This window comes from Cyprinodon variegatus, unplaced genomic scaffold (genome assembly GCF_000732505.1).
Source record: "Cyprinodon variegatus isolate N-32 unplaced genomic scaffold, C_variegatus-1.0 Scaffold1673, whole genome shotgun sequence".
Taxonomy (NCBI): Eukaryota; Metazoa; Chordata; class Actinopteri; order Cyprinodontiformes; family Cyprinodontidae; genus Cyprinodon; species Cyprinodon variegatus.
Genome location: NW_015152126.1, coordinates 40,756 through 58,710, shown reverse-complemented (window position 1 = coordinate 58,710; position 17,955 = coordinate 40,756). Strand labels below are relative to the sequence as shown.

General features: G+C 37.3%; 2 protein-coding genes across 2 annotated transcripts in view; both read left to right on the top strand.

Annotated features, from left to right (window-relative positions):
• Nucleotides 1-9,325, top strand: part of lrrcc1 (leucine rich repeat and coiled-coil centrosomal protein 1) — a 10,429-nt gene extending 1,104 nt beyond the window's left edge. The window contains exons 2-11 of the mRNA XM_015404237.1: nucleotides 969-1,173; nucleotides 1,388-1,527; nucleotides 2,675-2,876; nucleotides 3,641-3,826; nucleotides 4,024-4,198; nucleotides 4,668-4,831; nucleotides 5,074-5,282; nucleotides 5,532-5,669; nucleotides 6,397-6,532; nucleotides 9,065-9,325. Coding sequence (XP_015259723.1) covers nucleotides 969-1,173; nucleotides 1,388-1,527; nucleotides 2,675-2,876; nucleotides 3,641-3,826; nucleotides 4,024-4,198; nucleotides 4,668-4,831; nucleotides 5,074-5,282; nucleotides 5,532-5,669; nucleotides 6,397-6,532; nucleotides 9,065-9,181 — 1,672 coding nt within the window. The 3' untranslated portion in view covers nucleotides 9,182-9,325. The remainder of the gene's footprint in view (nucleotides 1-968; nucleotides 1,174-1,387; nucleotides 1,528-2,674; nucleotides 2,877-3,640; nucleotides 3,827-4,023; nucleotides 4,199-4,667; nucleotides 4,832-5,073; nucleotides 5,283-5,531; nucleotides 5,670-6,396; nucleotides 6,533-9,064) is intronic.
• Nucleotides 9,326-10,932: 1,607 nt separating this feature from the next.
• LOC107104269 (transcription factor E2F5-like) overlaps nucleotides 10,933-17,955 on the top strand; it is a 12,978-nt gene continuing 5,955 nt past the window's right edge. The window contains exons 1-5 of the mRNA XM_015404238.1: nucleotides 10,933-11,083; nucleotides 14,923-15,032; nucleotides 15,174-15,335; nucleotides 15,844-15,952; nucleotides 16,548-16,872. Coding sequence (XP_015259724.1) covers nucleotides 10,955-11,083; nucleotides 14,923-15,032; nucleotides 15,174-15,335; nucleotides 15,844-15,952; nucleotides 16,548-16,872 — 835 coding nt within the window. The 5' untranslated portion in view covers nucleotides 10,933-10,954. The remainder of the gene's footprint in view (nucleotides 11,084-14,922; nucleotides 15,033-15,173; nucleotides 15,336-15,843; nucleotides 15,953-16,547; nucleotides 16,873-17,955) is intronic.

The following is a 17,955-nucleotide window of genomic DNA, read 5'->3' as shown; positions in this document are numbered from 1 at the left end:
AAAATAATCGTTAGTTGCAGCCCTACTTCACCTATTTCAGTTACCTTATTTATATTATTTACTTATTTAACAAATCAGAAACTGCACTTTACCTGCCACCACTTTACTGTACATAAGATACAGTATATATAAGTCACCTTAATTCTGTCCTTTATTTTTTACCATCCACTGTATATATCTGGATGCTCTGTATATACATCATGCACCTTTTCCTTATTTGTGCACCTGTTGTTTATAAGAGGTGATGTCACAAGTGAATTTCTCCATTGTGAGATCAATAAAGTTCTATCTAATCTAATCTAATGACTCTGTTTTTTAGAAGAGCTTTCTTATCTTTTAGCAGGCAATATAAATAATAATTAAGCTTTGTGTTCTAAAAAAATGTTTGAAGACAGTTAATACATGATGGAAGGAGAGCGGTTGATCTGAATTTAATTAATAAAAAAATTTCAAACTGAGCCGTTTCAAGCTGATGTTATGAGAGGACATGTTGTGTCTGCTCTGTTCATATAGGTATTGTTTTCTGTTGCACTTTCCTAGTTTGCACCTCGTTCCCATTTTTGATTAATTTGCATGATGGTGTAATTAAGGGTTTGTGGTATACATATGACAGCAGTATTACCCAAATCAGTCTCAGCTGTCACTATCTAACGGCAAACACAGCTGCTCCTGTCAATATCTACGCTCCTCATCAGACAGAATATAGAGGTGACTCATCAGTTCTGGGATCAGTCTGATATGCTGTTGGAGGAGCTTTGCGGTATTGCAGCTCGGAGGAGTCTTATTTACATTATGTATTTTCCCCCCTTCAGGTTTATATAGTATTTACATCCCTCCTCTTTTCTATACATATGTTTTTGTAAATCTCAACGGTTTGAAATAGATTGGTAAATGTTTTTCCAACCTGATTTTAGACGCTGTTAAATTAGAAATTCAGTATGTAACTCTTGGTGCTCTGCATTAACCAGACTGAAGGAGCTGCTGCTGAAGGAGAGATCAGGACGCTCTGAACTGCAAACTCGTGTTGAGGAGCTGGAGACAAGGTGTGAGACTCTAACCCAGCAGCTGGAGCAGGCCCGAAGCAATGAAAAACAACACAGAGCTGCGCTTCGTAGACTAGAGGAAACCGTCTCCCATGGAGACTCTCTCAGGGCTTGCCAGCAGGCTGAGAAGGTATACATTCAGCTTCTTTTCTTTAAGAAACAGTACTTCAGGGTTTTGTCTGCACAACACCCTGTGAAGTTATTGTAGCCTTTTGCAGAGAAAAGATCATATATATATATATATATATATATATATATATATATATATATATATATATATATACATATATATATATGTATATGTTAATGTTGGATTTTGTATTTTTTTTTACCGAATCCCACAGATGAAATGTCACCAGGAGCTGGAGAACAAGGCAGCAGCTTTGAGGAGAGAGCTGGACCTCCAGAGGGTCTCAGTTCAACAACACAAAGATAAACTGCAGCAGCTGCATGAACTGCTGGCATCCAGGGAGCAGGAGCACAGGTACAACTGAACAAAGTATTATATCATGACACTCTATTTATTTCACAAATAAAATCATGGTTTACCTTTTATACCTTCAATGTTTTTTGTTTTTTTTTACATTATCACAATTTGTATTTTTGCAATATATGTAATTATAGGGGAAAGCAACCTGCTAAAATAAGCCTTCCAATAAATCAAGAATCATTCCTGTCATATTAAACCAATTATAACATTTTGTAGAGAATCCTACCTTCAAATATATAAATTCATTGACCAATAAAAACAGTAGACATATTATTAAGACTGTTCGAAGCAATTGTATGAGATATAAAACAACCTCCAAAGAAGAATATTTAAGAATACATTAAAGGAATATACTATGTAGTAGTTAGATAAAGTGCAGCTTGTGCCAGACCAGCCTGTTAAATGGGTTGATGGTCTGTTTGGTTGTCAGCGGGGTGTTTGTGTTTCTGAGGAGATGTTATGCACCAGAAAACGAATGTGAGACTGAAGTGGTGGAGGGTTTAAGATGGGATGGGATTGTCTGACTCACGGGTTGGTTGCCTTTACAGCTCAGAGAAATTAGTTGTTTTCTTGTCTGGTTGACCTAGATTTAATTAATCTAAACCATCTTCCTGATGAAAGAGGCCCAAACAATGTTTTGCTTTGGTGGATGAGATCTGTGGCATTATATCTGCTCCTTTTTCTTGGACTTGTGCAGTAAAAGCAAAGTTTATGTGTGGTAGGTTTGGTCCCTGAGCATTTTAGGAGATTTTCTCAGTCCAGGAAACGTCAGAGGAAATGTGAAAGCCCATGGACGTCTGTTAGATACTCCACTGCCTTTTCATGTATGCAGGAAGAAGCATGGAAAATTTTTACAACTTAAATATGCAAGCAGTAGCAATAGTAGCAATCCTAAAATGGCGTCCTGTAGTACACCTATTCCATAGCGATGAAAAGATGATCTTTGTCACATTTCTCTCTATTGCAAGAAAAACAATGAATCCAATAACGTAAAATAGCTCTCTAAGTTATCTGGTAATCTGATACATTTTATTTTAAAGCTAAAATGAGGTTTCATGTTATTTAAGGTTGGTGTTTTTCCGTTAAAGATGTTAGAGGGATGTATACATGTTAATGTCTTCTGATTCTCACTTTGCATCAGGAAACAGCTGGAGCAGCGATTGCAGCCCAGCGGGGCAGATTTCCAGCAAGCAGTGTCAAAGGAAGTAGCAGCAGTGGAACAGAGACATCAGCAGAGGGAGGCGGAGCTGCAGGAGAAGCTGACAGAAGGCAGGAAACAATACGCTGCTTTGGAAGATGAATTCCGGATGGCACTAAAGATTGAGGCGACTCGCTTCTCTGAGGTCTGTTCTTACTAAGATGCTATCACGCATACAGCGTACAACTTGAATTGTTGAAGACCCGAGTGACCTGCAGGATTGGTGCATTTTACAAAATAGGTGGCATAATGACAGAAAACATGCAAATACTGAAGGAGTGACTCGAAACATCAGGCAGGAGGTTAAAAACAGGCTTTGCACCTGGACAAAGAACCTAAGCTTAAAGCCAAATTCCTTCCCTGGTCTTGGTCTCATAGAGTTTTAGAAGTAATTCAAAAGCTCTAATATAAAAGGTATATTGCATAAAATAATAAAAATAATTTGAAAATGGCTAGAACATTTAGAACACCCTAAATCTGAAACTACTTTTTCTTTGCCAAAAGGCAGATAGAGAACCATACTGACCTCAATTTTTAAGACTGAAGATAAAAGGTCAGCCTGAGTCGGGGTCATTTGTTTCAGCACAATTAGTCTTTGATTGCCACTGGAGAGAAGCTTTACAAAAGAACTGTATTTAAATCACTTCCTACTTTCATTCAGGCTCTGAACAAAATGCAATCTTTTTTTTCCTGATTGCCACCACTTGCACAACTTGTCCTTGACGTCACTCAAGCTGTTCACCTTCAAGAAAATTCTGAATAAGAAACAGATTGCCAGACGCATTTCTGGAAAGTTTCTTTGTGCAAATCAATGTATAAACCTCTTTTGCTGGGCACAATTTCAGACTGACTGATGAAATGGCAAGTCTGGTAGACATAAATAAAAACTTCTCCTTTGACTTTTCTTAGGTGAAAGAGGCTTGTGATCACATGACTGCAGAACTGATGGAGCTCAAGGCGACCCTTTCTCAGGCCCAGCAAAGAGAGAGGAAATCAGGCTCTCTGGTGCAGCAACTCACCGCTATGGTGAAAGAGCAGAAGAACCGCATCTCTGAGCTGATCAAAGCCAAGAAAGATGCTGTCGTTGAGCTCAAGGTCTAATGCTAAAATCTGTTTTTTCTTCTTTTTTTTTTTTTTCCAGATAACATGCTTGTGATTTAAATTATACTTCTTCCATAAGCTAAATGGCATCTGACCCTTTTTGACCAGCAGAATCTTGTAGCTTTACTTTCTGCCAATCTTAACAGATAGATACTGATCATTAATCCAGTCTGCATCTGTTCCGCCGCTAGAGCCGTATCCATTCCCTGGAAGCAGAGGTAGAGCAAAGCCAGCGTTTTGGGCTGCAGCTCGAGACACTAAAGAAAGAAAAAGGTCAACTGGTATCTCAGCTCATGGCTCAGGAGTCGGTCATTGATGGCCTCAGGGCTGAGAGGAGGATTTGGGGCCAGGAGCTTGCTCAGCAGGGTGAGGCGGATCCTAAAGGAATTTTCAGTAAACAAAAACAGTAAAATGTTGTTAGACTTTATAGGCCTGTACATGTGTGGTAAGAAAATCATTTAGAAAGAAATGTTTTCACAGTAGCTTTGCAATCCATTGGTCATTTTTGAGACAGCTGCCTACATCTAAGTTTTTTTCTTTTTGAGACAAGACAATTAGTTGTTGTACACACCACTGATCTGGCATTAATGGAAGAGGGGCAGAGAGAAGGAAATTAATAAAAGAAACCTTTTGGAGACTTTTCAAAAATTGACTAAAATCCACACAAGGAGGCATTTTAAACTTATAAACATAAGCTGTGGTTGAATAAGAGTTTCATACTTCCGCTTAACAATTAGATGCTCCTCTAATTTAGTCCATCACAAGTTAAAACAATGAGAGCAAAGTGTAATATAGGAGATGATTAATATATTTTCTGCACATTCTTCTTTCCAAGGTGCGTCATTGGCTCAGGATCGGGGACGTTTAGAGGCCAGGATAGAGGTGCTGACTGCTGAGCTGGAGACTCAGAGAAAGCAGAACAACAGAGACCATGACGCCCTTAGAATCAAAACCAAAATCATGGATGACCAGACAGAAACCATACGCAAACTGAAAGAGGTACTTTAATTCTGTTTCTTTATGTTAGAGATCTTTTCTTTAACATAAAGAAAGTTCTTTTCTTCTATGTTAAACATCTATTCTTTGATCGAAATGCTTTTTCTTTCCTTTACGCTGCGTCATTGTTTGTAAATTAGGAGAGGAAAAAGTTGTTTCCGGTGCTTTTTTTTTTTTTAACGCTTTGGCAAAGAAGTAAAAAGCTCTCCGGGTGTATTTTCATCCATTACCTTCTTGTTGTTCAGTCCTTGCAGGAACGTGACAATCTGATCCGCAGGTTGAAGGAGGAAGCTGTGCAGACCCAAAAACAGTTTCAGCAGCAGCTGGAGGAAGGGACAAGCCTGCAGGCTGAGCTGAAGGACCAGCTGGAGCATCTTAGCCTGCGTAAAGAGGAGCTGAAGCAGCAGCTGGAAGACAAGGAAGCAGAGCTGAAGGATGTCAAGAGAGTTTACAGGCAAATCTAAATATAGAGTGGAAAAAGAAAAACATGTCTGACATTAGTTGAAATCAAAAGGTCTTATTCCCAGCTGTTGGATAAATCAGCTCTTAGAAAGAAAAGCATGTAAATGCATTCCAAAAGTCAATTAGATTAATCTATTTTTATTTAGTGAAAATTCACTTCTCATGTTGGACACAATATCTGTTTTTATATTTGTGTCAGAAAAAAACGAATTCTTTTGATTTGAGTCTCCTTCTTCATTAGTCATTCAAACAAGAAGTGGCAGGAGAAAGCTGAGCTGCTAACACAACTAGAAAGCCAAGTGAAGCAAATGAAGGAAAACTTTGATTCTAAGGAGCGCCAGCTGCTGGAGGAAAAGGATAAAGCATCAGAGGCACACAAGTAACCGCAGATTTCTGTACAATTCTTTTATGCATCCGCAAAGCACTTGTAATTATAATTTTATTTGCAGTTATAGTAAATTATGTGGAGAATTTAGGTATAAAGGTATAGTGGAGGATGTTATTTTTCCTTGTGGATCATCAAAATACGGTAAGTGGTCCTCCTAATTGTCAATCATTCTGGTGATATGTTTACGTAAGCCCGTCCTACCTGCTCATCCCCATTTTTAGTTTCCAGTGGGGAGTCAGACATAGTGGAAACATTTCAAATCTTCTTTTGGAAAGTAAGCTTGTATGAGCGATGCAAACATCAACTTTTAAACGGAGCGTGCACGAGGAGAAATTGGCTTATGCATGCTCTCGAACGGTTACAGGGTTGTGTATGTGTATTTTTTTTTTTAATAGTGAGGGCAGGTCTTTTAAAAAATTTGTGAAAATCCTCCACTATACCTTTGAGCCGTGTAAAATAAATAACTATTATTTTATGTGGTCAATAAAAGGCCAGCACAGAGAGCAAAGTAGAAACATTTAGACAATATCCCACCATCACTATTGTTTTCGGAGCTTATATTCTGCTGTAAAGAAGAAGGGGATATTATAGCATGAAGTATAGTTTTTCTGTTGCCACTGAGCCAGAAAGTCCAACCCTTTTATTTGGTGCTATTTTAATTTAAAACATTAGGTCTGATAGCTGTCATGCATTATTTGGTGTTAATGTTCCTATACAGAGCTGCAGTTGACAAGCTGCGCTGTGTGGATGATGCTTTTCGTCGACAACTGGAGTCTGTCCAAGCTGCACATCAAGCAGAGCTGCTGCGGATGGCTAATGAAAAGGAGAAGCAAATAGAACAAGCAAATCTGAGGGTAAAACGTGTTGTTTTTTTTCCACATGATCCAGATAAGACACAGTGGTTTAGAGTTGAGACAGTGGTCCTTCTTTTGACCTATCAAAAGTTGAAGGGATAGGAGCTTGGAACAGGAGTTAGGAGCTACAATTTCCCTACTGTAACTCTAGTTCTAGTGAATCCTGCACACAGCCTCCTACCAGTTAATCAAGGGAGAACAAAAAAAAATCCTATTTCTACCAAATGCAAATAGAGAAAAGGCATCTGGGTAAGAAATATTTTAATGAAACAGAAAAAAAAAGTCCTAGGTGAAAACCTTTTTTAAACCCATAAAAATGTTATCAATCTTGATTTTATATATTCTTTTGGATTCCAGCAACTGTGACAGAAAACAGACCAATATCTCCCCGCCGCTTATTTCAATCAATCAGTCCATCTATAATTCGCTTATGCTTAGATTATTATTATTGTTAGGACTAGTTAGTAAGGAGGCCAAACTGATTGTTAATCTGCGATGGACTGGCGACCTGTCCAGGGTGTAACCCGCCTCTCGCCCATTGACTGCTGGAGATAGGCACCAGCAACCATCGCGACCCCAACTGGGACAAGCATGTAAGGTAATGGATGGATGGATGGATGGATGGATGGATAGATAGATAGTAAGGACTTTTACTCATCCATCCATCCAACAAATTCCCAGCTTTAATTCTGTGAACACCATCTTGTGTTCATACTCAATTGATTTTAGCACTTTTTCCCTATAGATTTTTTTTACTTTTCTTCTTTCTTTTTAAAGCTCTGCTGTGGGCTTGCTTAATTTATTTCAGTCCCATCCAAATGAAGTGACTGACTAATCAGCTTCTTTTTCAAAGACTCCAATCCAAAGACTATGACTTCTGTTTTGTCTCCTTTCTGGAGCAGACAGTTAAGTCATCCATGTTTTTATGTCTTCAAAACATGCCTGTAATCTATGTAATGGGTTAGCTTCATTTGGATTTATAGACAGATATAGCTGAATATTATCAGCATGATAGTGGAAATGAATCCCACGCTGTCTAATAATTCTACCAATTAGGAGCATATACATATGTATATATAAATAATAAAGAGAATTGGCCCTACATTTGATCCCTGTGGTACTCCACAGGTGACCCTGGAGCACGAGGAACATTTATCATTAATGTGAACAAACTGAAAGATAAATAAGATTTAAACCAGTCTAGTGCTGTTCCCTTAAATCTAAAAAAATATTCAAGTCTTTCTAAAAGAATATTATGATTACCTGTGTCAAATGCAGCACTGTAATCTAACAGGACAGGTACAGATATAAGTCCTTTATCTGAGGGCATGAGAATATAATTTATGACTTTCACCAGAGCTGTTTCAGTGCTATGATGAGCTCTAAAGCCAGACTGAAACTCTTCAAAAAATCAATTTTGGTGTAAGTGATCACACACTTGTTTGGCAACTACTTTCTCAAGAATTTTTGGTAAAGAAAGAAAGAAATACTGGATATAGGTCTATAATTGACCAAGTCATCTGGGTCAAGAAACGGTTTCTTAAGTAAAGGTTTAATTACAGCAACCTTTAAAACCTGAGGCACGTCTCCCTGTAACACGGATACATTGGTTTAATCTAAAATGGAGGAGATCAAAGGGAGTAACTTCTTAATAACCTGGTTGGAACTGGATCTAACATACAAGTTGGAGGCTTAGATGAAGAAAATAGTTTTACTAACTCTGAAAGATCAACTGGCTCAAAGCAGCTTAGACCCAGCTCAGATTCTATGGCTAACTTAGATGCTTCTTCACCTTACAGAGATAAACCAATCATAGTTAGAGGAGTGCCAGTGTTCTTGTTTTTAATAGAATCAATCTTATTTACACAGAATCAATCAATAACAAAATTAGAAATTCTGAATAAATGAAAGAACAAATAAATGAAACATTCCAGTTAAAATCATTATTTATTACCTACTAAAAAGGAACAATGTAAATTAAAATTATTATCCACTGGAGGTATGGATTTGAATTAATACTCAAAATAAAGTGGAAAATCACATTGAATGTGTATCTAACTTCAATAGAAATTAAGACAAGTCAAAATTAGGCACACATATTACTGAACTAATGTTCAATGGCACTAGTTTTATTGAGAAATCTCCTCCCAGACCAAGATTTAAGCATCAATCAACTTCTAGATAGACTGTGGTGCAATTTGGCATTGGTGGATGGAATAAGACATGATGTGCTGAGCACTGACAAAATGCAAAAGTTACCAGAAAAAAGCTGAAAATGATGAGAACATGGTCACCACCTGCAGAGCCACATCTTCATAAACATTACCCTGCTGAGTGTGTCTCATTTTCAGGTTGTCTGTTCCATTCGCACCACAGCAGGTTCAATTGATTAACAATCAGTTTGCCGTCCTAACTGCACAGGTTGATTTCACAGAGATGTATCTGACTTGGAAATGCATTGTGTTTACGTTTTCCCTTTAAAATTTGGAGCAGTCTAGTTTTATAGACAAATATCTATGTGGTTCTTTTCAGGTTTATGTGGTAGAGGAAGAGATGCGTCAACTACTGGAGGAGACGGAGGCTAACAAGAGAGTCATGGAGGAAAAAATGAAGCGTCTCACTAGTTTCCTAAACGACTTTAACACATAAAATATCCATATCAAACCCCTTGAAAGTTTCTATTCTAAATGTGTTTTTACAAATACAACAGTATTTTTTGTATATTTGTATAGTCTTTGTTTTTATATGGTTTGTCAAATAAATTTTCTTATGACGGCACACACAATTCTTCTTCATATGAGAATATAAAGGACACTGTTGTGATACACTGAAAAGTGAAATTATAGCAATTCAATCTTTTAATATATCACAATTTAACTACTAATGTATTTGAAGGCATTTTACAAGATGACAGTTCGGATTCATGTGTCCAATTTTGTAGAATGCATGTTGGTCAAGACTCACCTGAAATCATTTAAGTCCAACAAAAATCCGAAATACTGTTCAGAATTGATAGATAGCCCTATTATTACACACCTGGGGAAAATGCCATTTTCTTATGAAAAAAAAATTATGTTTTGGTATATATGCTTAAACACTTGCTTGATGTAAAAATGACCACAATTACCACAGTCTGCACTATAATGTAAGGCATCATGCGTCAGGTGTGGTCCCCCTGGGGCAAACTTTGAAAAGGTGTCAATCTGTGGCATACGTTTTAGAACTTACTAATGTATTAATTCAGTTCAGTTTATTTCTATAGCGGCAAATAATAACACACGTCATCTCAAGGCCCTTTACAGTTCACCAGATCATACAGTCAAATTGATTCAAAGTTTTCTATTTAAGGAAAACCAGTTGATTGCATTGACTCGAATGCAATCCCTCACACTAAGCATGCTTGTAGGTGACAATGGAGAGGAAAACCCCTTTTAACAGGAAGAAATGTCCAGCAGAACCAGGCTCAGAGTGAGCGGCCATCTGCTGAGGTTCAAGGAGACAGAAGCAGAGATACAGAAAGGCAGAGATCCAAAAAGCAACTGTAAAGGGAACACACTGCCAGGCAGACAAGCTCTGAGCCAGCTTCCATGTCAGAGGATCTAGAGAGCGCATCCAGCCAGTCACAGTCAGAGAAACAGGACTACACTGAAAAACAGGCCCATCTGGAACATCTATAAATAAAGGTGTCAATGGCAGCAACACAGCTGATATTTCTCTCCAGGGTGGTTTCACAGCCAAGCAGGAACAGATTAGGCAAAGCTCCTATGAGGAGAAGCAGAAAAAAGCATAACGTTGGAGATCTAACTAAAATATTCTTCAGAATAGGAGAATAGATTACAACTATAATTACAATTGTCCTAGATAAATTAATTAAATTCCCTTTAAATTAATCCTGTTAGTTTCAACAATTTTCCCATTTAGTCATGATCTGATCTACATGCAATCTGATTCAGTTTACATTATATTATATTCAGTTAATCACAATCATGTCTAAGTAAAAAGTTATCTTACAAAGCTTTTTTTTTTACAAAGCTAGATAGAATCCACTGACATCTTAAAGTGCTACTGAAACATCTTTCAATTCCTTCATTTAAAATGTTAGCTTTCAGCCATTCGTAACTTTATAAAAGTTAATAGGCTAAGTGCTATTTCAGCTGTAGGCTACTTGTTAATTTAAAAACATATACGTTTTTGTTAACGTCTCCATTCATAGGGGCGGGGTCAAGAGGAGGCGTGCAGGAGTTGCCGTGGCAACCATAACCTAACGTAACGTGCGTTCATTTAAAAAGACCCCAGCCCGAGTTTTCACCGGGGTCCTGTTTAGGTAGCAGGTGTTAACTGAGAGAAATGTCCGTTATCTGCAGTTAAACTCAAATAGTTGTCCAATAGAGAAGCGATTCCCTATTTTTCTGTAGAAAGAAGATGGATTTGGAAAAGTCTGTGACTGAACGCTCGACTTCTAGTCGCCGTGAAAAAAGTTTGGGGCTACTCACGATGAAGTTTGTCAGTCTACTTCAAGAAGCTAAGGATGGCGTTCTTGACTTAAAAGTGGTCAGTGAAACTGTGAGATACCGTTTACCGTTTTTAGTTTATTTTTAAATTTTTTGTGTGTTCTTGTACAAACCTTGGTAGGTGCTATGCTATCCAGTTCTTGCTGCCAGTTTTAACAAAGGGCTGTCAGTGAGAATCCTAAAGGTGTAATGATGTTCACAGGGTTTAGATCAGGCATGTCTGAAGGCTGTCCTCAAAGGCCGCAGGTTTAGAGGATTACCTGCCTTGATTCTGCTAATCAGCTATTAATGAAAATCAGCTGTGCTGGAGCAGGGAGACCTCTGAAACATGCAGGACAGACTTTGGACAAGCCTGGTTTAGCTCATATAAAAGTAAAATATTAAAAGTAGAAATATATATATATATATATATATATATATATATATATATATATATATATATATAAAGATTCAACAAAATATGAGACCTAAGGGTTGCTGTGTGCATTAGTGTTGTGACTTTTGGTGTAGTAAGAATCTTGTGAAGTTAGGATTGATGCATAGCAGAATATAAGACATGGCACAGATTGTTTTTGTTATGCCACACAGGGGTGGAGCTAGATGGGGGGTCAGGGCAGTCTTTCCTGTAAAGCACTTTGGTGCAGTTTTATACCTGTTTTTAAAGTGCTGTATAAATAAATTTGACATTGGCATACTCAATTTATGTAGATATTAGTACTTGTAAATATCAATTTTAAGCAGAATGATTATCGATCAAAATAGGTAAGTAATGGCAATGGAAAAGATGTTTGCCCCAGAACTCAAACCTGAAAGTATTTTATCCACTATACCTTTTGTCTATAAAGCAGGGATGTTTAAATATATGCGTCTATTTGTTAGCAAAGACTGTAGGAAAGTATAGTTATTCTCATCTTAGGCTTGACCGTGAGGTTCTGGTGCCCTTCTACTTTCGACCCTCCCTCAGTGTACATTGGTTATTGCCTGGCCACCCTTATATACATTTTCTGGCTACCCCTCTGATGCCACAAACCTGTGTTGTTGGCTTTTTTTTTTCTAAAGAAGCAAAATGATTGAGGTGGCTTTTACAGGTAGAAAATAGTTTAATGTTGATCTATAAAAGGAAATCACTTCTAAAAAATTTGTAGGCATTCATTACAAAAGTGGAGTACAGTGGCTAAAACCTGCTTTTATATTTCATCTACTTAATGATATGTTACGTATTTGCCCAAGCAGAATTAAAAAGTAAAAAGTTTATTTGAAGGTATTTGGTAATAACGCTCCCTAACCAGTTCAAACTATTTTAATTTCTGAATGAGATTTAACTCTTAATATTTTTTTAACTTGTGATAAGGTTTAAATGCTTGGAATAACTTATTATAAAGTTAAATAACCTAACTGAAATATTTGAAACCTATACCTACTCTAGGCACACATTGAGGTATAAAAAAATACTATAGTACCCATATTTTACTGTTCACTGGGTCGGCAAATTTCTGAATAGGTTCAGCACATAGAATTCTCACCCGACACAGTCATTTGTGATGCATTTTTGGTCAAAAAATATTCATGTTTACTGTTAAAGTTACAACATTAGCAATTATATATTGCTACTACCCACCTCTCTGTATTAAACATGAGATATATTTTCAGCATTTGTTTATTTTATGTATGGCTTATTGCTAATAAAAACCCAAAATTGAATTTCTCAGAAAAGTACATGATATTGAATATGCTCTATTTAACAAAACAATGCTTTAATGACATAGTGGGGCTTTTATTATCATATAATAAAATGCTGTCTGGACAGATGTCCATTACACAATGACTGAAACCCTCTACTAGGACAATGAACCACAAATGATCATTATTGCAAACGTAGCTGACTGTTTGCAGTATGTTGCATTGCGTTGAGTAGAAAAAAAATCATGTTGTAGAAAAGGTGAAAAGTATTTAATGAATATGTGTGCCACCGTCATACACAGACATTTCCCAGACATTAACGTTTCTGTTCCGTGTGTTAAGTCATTTTTGAAGCAGCAATAGCATCAGATTTGTCTTACCTGATCCAAGGAGGATGAAAAAGGACTGTCTTCCTCAGTCCAGCTAGTTTTATACCAAGAAATCTCTAAAACTACATCCTGCTCTCAATGAGAAGCTTTATCGAAAGCGTCCTTTTCCTGAAGAACTCACCCACATCGCCAAGAGCACAAATACTTGATTTAATGACCGTATAAACGTGTTATTCCAGAAAACTGTCCTGCATAGTGGATGTAAAATGCCACACTAAAAATAAAAAAATCTACCTGGGCTTCCCTAAAACCAAAACAGATTTCTGGGCTGATTGCCTCCATGTCACGCCACATTTATGCAGAAATTCAGACAAAAGGAGCCCAGGATTGATGGGTGGCTATATTAGGGAGTGCACTGACGTCCTTTTATGTATACCTGTGTGTTTTAGTGAAGCCGTAATCATCAACCTGAACAGTTAGAAAAATGTTAGAAAAGTATCACTCTTTGTGATATGTTTTTAACTCTCTGAACTAAAGTATTGAAATTACAAAGTAAAAGTTTTTCATTTAAGTTGGTCTTAATTTGTTTTGAAAAAGAAAAGGCTTAATCACTAATCCTATGGGTTTTTTTCAATAATTTTTCCTATTTTAATTTCCCCCCAAAACACACGTGTGTATGTATGTATGTATGTATGTATATATATATATATATATATATATATATGTGTATATGTGTGTGTGTGTGTGTGTGTGTATTTATAGTCAGAGGTTGTCTAGTTAAATTTACTCAGTTCTAGTTATTCAAGTAAGTTTTTGACTGAAAAAAAGTTTTAGGATCAGTTTTAATATTTTTACTTGTTTGGTTACTTCATCCATAAGTTCACAAGCTTGCTTTTTTTCTTTTTCTTCTCCAGACAAAGACGTGCAGTTAATCTTTGTCACAATGAGTCATTTTTTTTGTACACCAGCTTGCTTGAAAAGAAATGTTCACATCAAGCTAGTATATATTGACAAGTAACACCAAAATAAATATTGTTTGGAAAAGTGTGGGCTTTTTTTTCACCTTGAAATTTAGTTATTTTTTAGATTGTATTTGTAATTTTTAATATCAGATGTTATGAGTTATTCAGTACTTGAGTATTCTTGTTTTTACCGGGTCCTTTTTTATTCGCACTTGAGTAATTTCTTAAATGACTGCTGTTCAATATTACTACATTAAACCAATGATGAAGTGGTGTTACTCTTACTTGAGAACAAATTTTGGGTATTCTACCCACCTCTGGGTTTAGCCTCCCTGTGATTTTAAACTGCCTCCTAATAATTCTTTCCAAAAAAGTAAGAAAAAAAACAACAACAAAAAAAAAGTCTGGGCTTTGTTTCCAAGTGTGACGACGTTTTGTTTCCCAATTCAAAATGTCAGAATGTCAGAATTTTTGAGTTCAAGGCTTTTTATGACTCTACGCTATTTCTGCCATTTTGAATTGAAAAAGCTTCCTGGATGGGAAGCGAAATGTCTTCACACTTGGAAACAAAGCCCAGACGTTTTGTTTCCCAATTCAAAATGTCAGAATGTCAGAATTTTTGAGTTCAAGGCTTTTTATGACTCTATGCTATTTCTGCCATTTTGAATTGAAAAAGCTTCCTGGATGGGAAGCGAAATGTCTTCACACTTGGAAACAAAGTCCAGTGTTCTTTTGTTTTTGTTTTTTTTACTTTCTTTTTGGACTGACTATGACGTGGATGACTGAAAATCACCTTCACCTGCATAGGTTTCAATACTTTAGTATATTGTTTACGTGTAGCAGATAACTTCTTGCTTGAGACAACTAGCTGTGGCTGATTTATGGTGACGTTGTGTTTGAATCAACAGGCTGCACACAGCTTGGCAGTGAAGCAGAAGAGGAGGATTTATGACATCACCAACGTCCTGGAAGGTGTTGGGCTAATTGAAAAGAAAAACAAGAACATCATCCAGTGGAGGTATGAAAAAAATATTTTTATGTCTATATGTATAAAAGAGCAACCTTAGAAATGTAACTATGTGTTAGATGCTGTTGGATTTTTAAATTCCTTTTAACAATCAGTTGCTCTACATTGTCTGACCCCCCCCCCAATAATTAGGGGTAAGAACAGAGGGAGCCAAAGTGAGGAGGTGTTGGAGCAGATTAGAGTTTTAAAAGCCCAAATCTCTGAGCTGGAGGTTCAAGAGAAGGAGCTGGATGACCAGAAGGCCTGGGTGGAGGAGAACATCGAACAACTCCACCATGATCCAGACATCCATGCATATCCTTTAGTTTTTTTCCCATTAATTTCATTTTCCTTTTTTTACCTCCTTAATTTAAAAAATGAAACTGTTTTTGCTCATCCTTTTTCTTGCCTTTTGCTGTTGAGACATGTTAATTTGTCACCTTGACATTTCTATTTTCTAAGAGGATTAAAAGAAAACCCTTACTTTTTTTTTAATCAAATGTATACAGTTGAGAAAGCGGCTTTTCATATAATTAATTTCCAAAAAAAGTTTCCCTAGTTTTGCAGATTTATCTTTGAATTATTCCGTGGCTGAGTTTCTTCATCTGGGATGAAAGAAAACCTTGCCGAAACCTCTGATCATTGTTTGCCTATTGAACAGGGAACGGGTATAAAAAGAGGATTATTAATGCAATCACTATTGTCACTCACTGAAACAGCAGCCAGGCTAATCCTGAATTGCACAAAGCCTACAGCCTTCTTTTTCCGGTTTATTGTCTCCATCTTCTGTTGAATTTATTCCTGTTTCCTTAACACCTCTTACATACAGATTTGTGACGCATGAAGACATTTGTGATTCTTTTAGTGGAGACACCCTTCTGGCTGTTGTTGCTCCTTCTGGAACCCAGCTGGAGGTGCCTCTTCCTGAGATGGTAGTTTGATCCATCATTTTGAGTTTGAATTACATTTTTTGTACTCTGGACATAAAGTAACATTTACTAAATGTTTATTATTTATGAAGTTTATTCTAGTTTTCTGTGATGCTGAGGTAGACCTTTCATTGATGGCTGTTAGATGTAACTACAAACTGCAAGGGGATTAGCTACGAACTTTAATTGGGAAAGTCATTGAATAGTCTGTTTCTTCGTGTGAGTATGTGTATGTGTATGTGTATGTATGTGTGTATATATATATATATATATATACCCACACACACAGTCTTGCCTTGCAGCAAGAAGGTTCTGGGTTCAATTCCCAGCGTTGATACCAGGTCTTTTCGCACGGGTTTGCATGTTCTCCCTAAGCATGCGTGGGTTCTCTCCGGGTACTCCGGCCTCCTCCAACATTCCAAAAACATGACTGTTAGGTTAATTGGCTTCTCTAAATTCTCCTCAGGTGTGAGTGTGTGCATGAATGGTGTTTTGTCCTGTGTGTATATATATCTATCTCACATATATACGCACACACACACACACACACACGTGTATATGTGATGTTATGAGATTGTATGGATTCATTATTTTACAGGTTCAAAGTGGCCAAAAGAAATACCAAGTGAACATGCGCAGCCACTCAGCTCCCATCCAAGTGATGCTCATCAACAGGGATTCCAACTCCAGCATGCCTGTGGTCTTTCCTATACCACCCACTGATGGTATATGTCTGATGCCAACTCCTCCCAGTGCGCCTGTCAGCCTGCAGAAGTACCCCCTCCTAAACGGTGCTGCAACTACATCCAACACCTCGTCCTCCTGCTGCAGCCAGGATTCTATCTCCTCAGACCAGCAGATGGCGCTGCCAGACAACGATAAAGAGCTAACTTCATCCTCTGCCACGGGTGATGTGCAGATGGGTGATTATTTAATATTTATTCACTTTAGTTTTTTTAGTTTATTTAGTTTTATTCACTTTAGCTAAAGTAGTAGCATTGGACTCTGAGCTACATGCTGTGTGCAAGCTTTGGAGATTGCTTGAAAGGATTTGATATAAAACAGGGGTTTATTATTATTTAACCCTCTTTTTCTCTGTGATCTACCTCTGGCAGGGAAATGAAAATTGTTCATGATGGAAGCATTTGTTTTTAGCTGCCTTTTCCCTTATACTCTTGGACAAAGCTTGATATAGCAAATTAACTCACAGTCCATCACTTAGAAAATGTAGTCCACCTGTGTATAATTTAATATCAGCATACATCCAGATGTTCTGTGTGAAAACATTTATGAAAAAAATGGCAGAATGGAATCCGAAGCTAGGGATAACATTATTGAGACATTAACAAGAGGATAAGCTGATTGAAAAGGTTTCTTTTTAAATTTGGAAATCAGTAATATATAAATAGATCTGAACATTTGAATGGTATGATACAAGTAGAAAACCTGTCATAACCTCCCAATCCACCAACATTAAAAAAGGCCAGATAAGGAGACCGTTAATCAGAGGCCCATGGTTACTCTGGAGGAGCTGCAGAGGTGCAGTGGTGAGATGGGAGAATCAGGTGACAAGATGGTTCATAAATGTTGCCTTGATGCAGAAAAGTGGTGATTAGGAAGCCATTAGAGGTCAAATTTGCAGTTTTCTGCACATCATATACCACAATGAGGTTTGAACCAAAACTGAATCAAGGCATAATTATATATTTGTTTGAAAAATAACACTGAAAGAACCAAACCAATGGTGAAACATGGTAGTGGCAGCATTGTTCTGTTAAGACGATTTGGTTGTTCATTAGATTTGGTAAGAGCGAATGGAGGACTGTTCATGCTAAATGTTAGCCTGGGTGCCAGTCCGAACTTAGTCCTGCCCACAAGGTTTGAGTTCGGGGAAGTTCGGTCTGGCTCTGCTCCATAGTAGCGCGAGTATTAAAGCCCACTGTCAGGCGATCCAATCAAATTGTCAGGGCGGGCTTTATACGATGATGGACAGATGATCAAGAGTA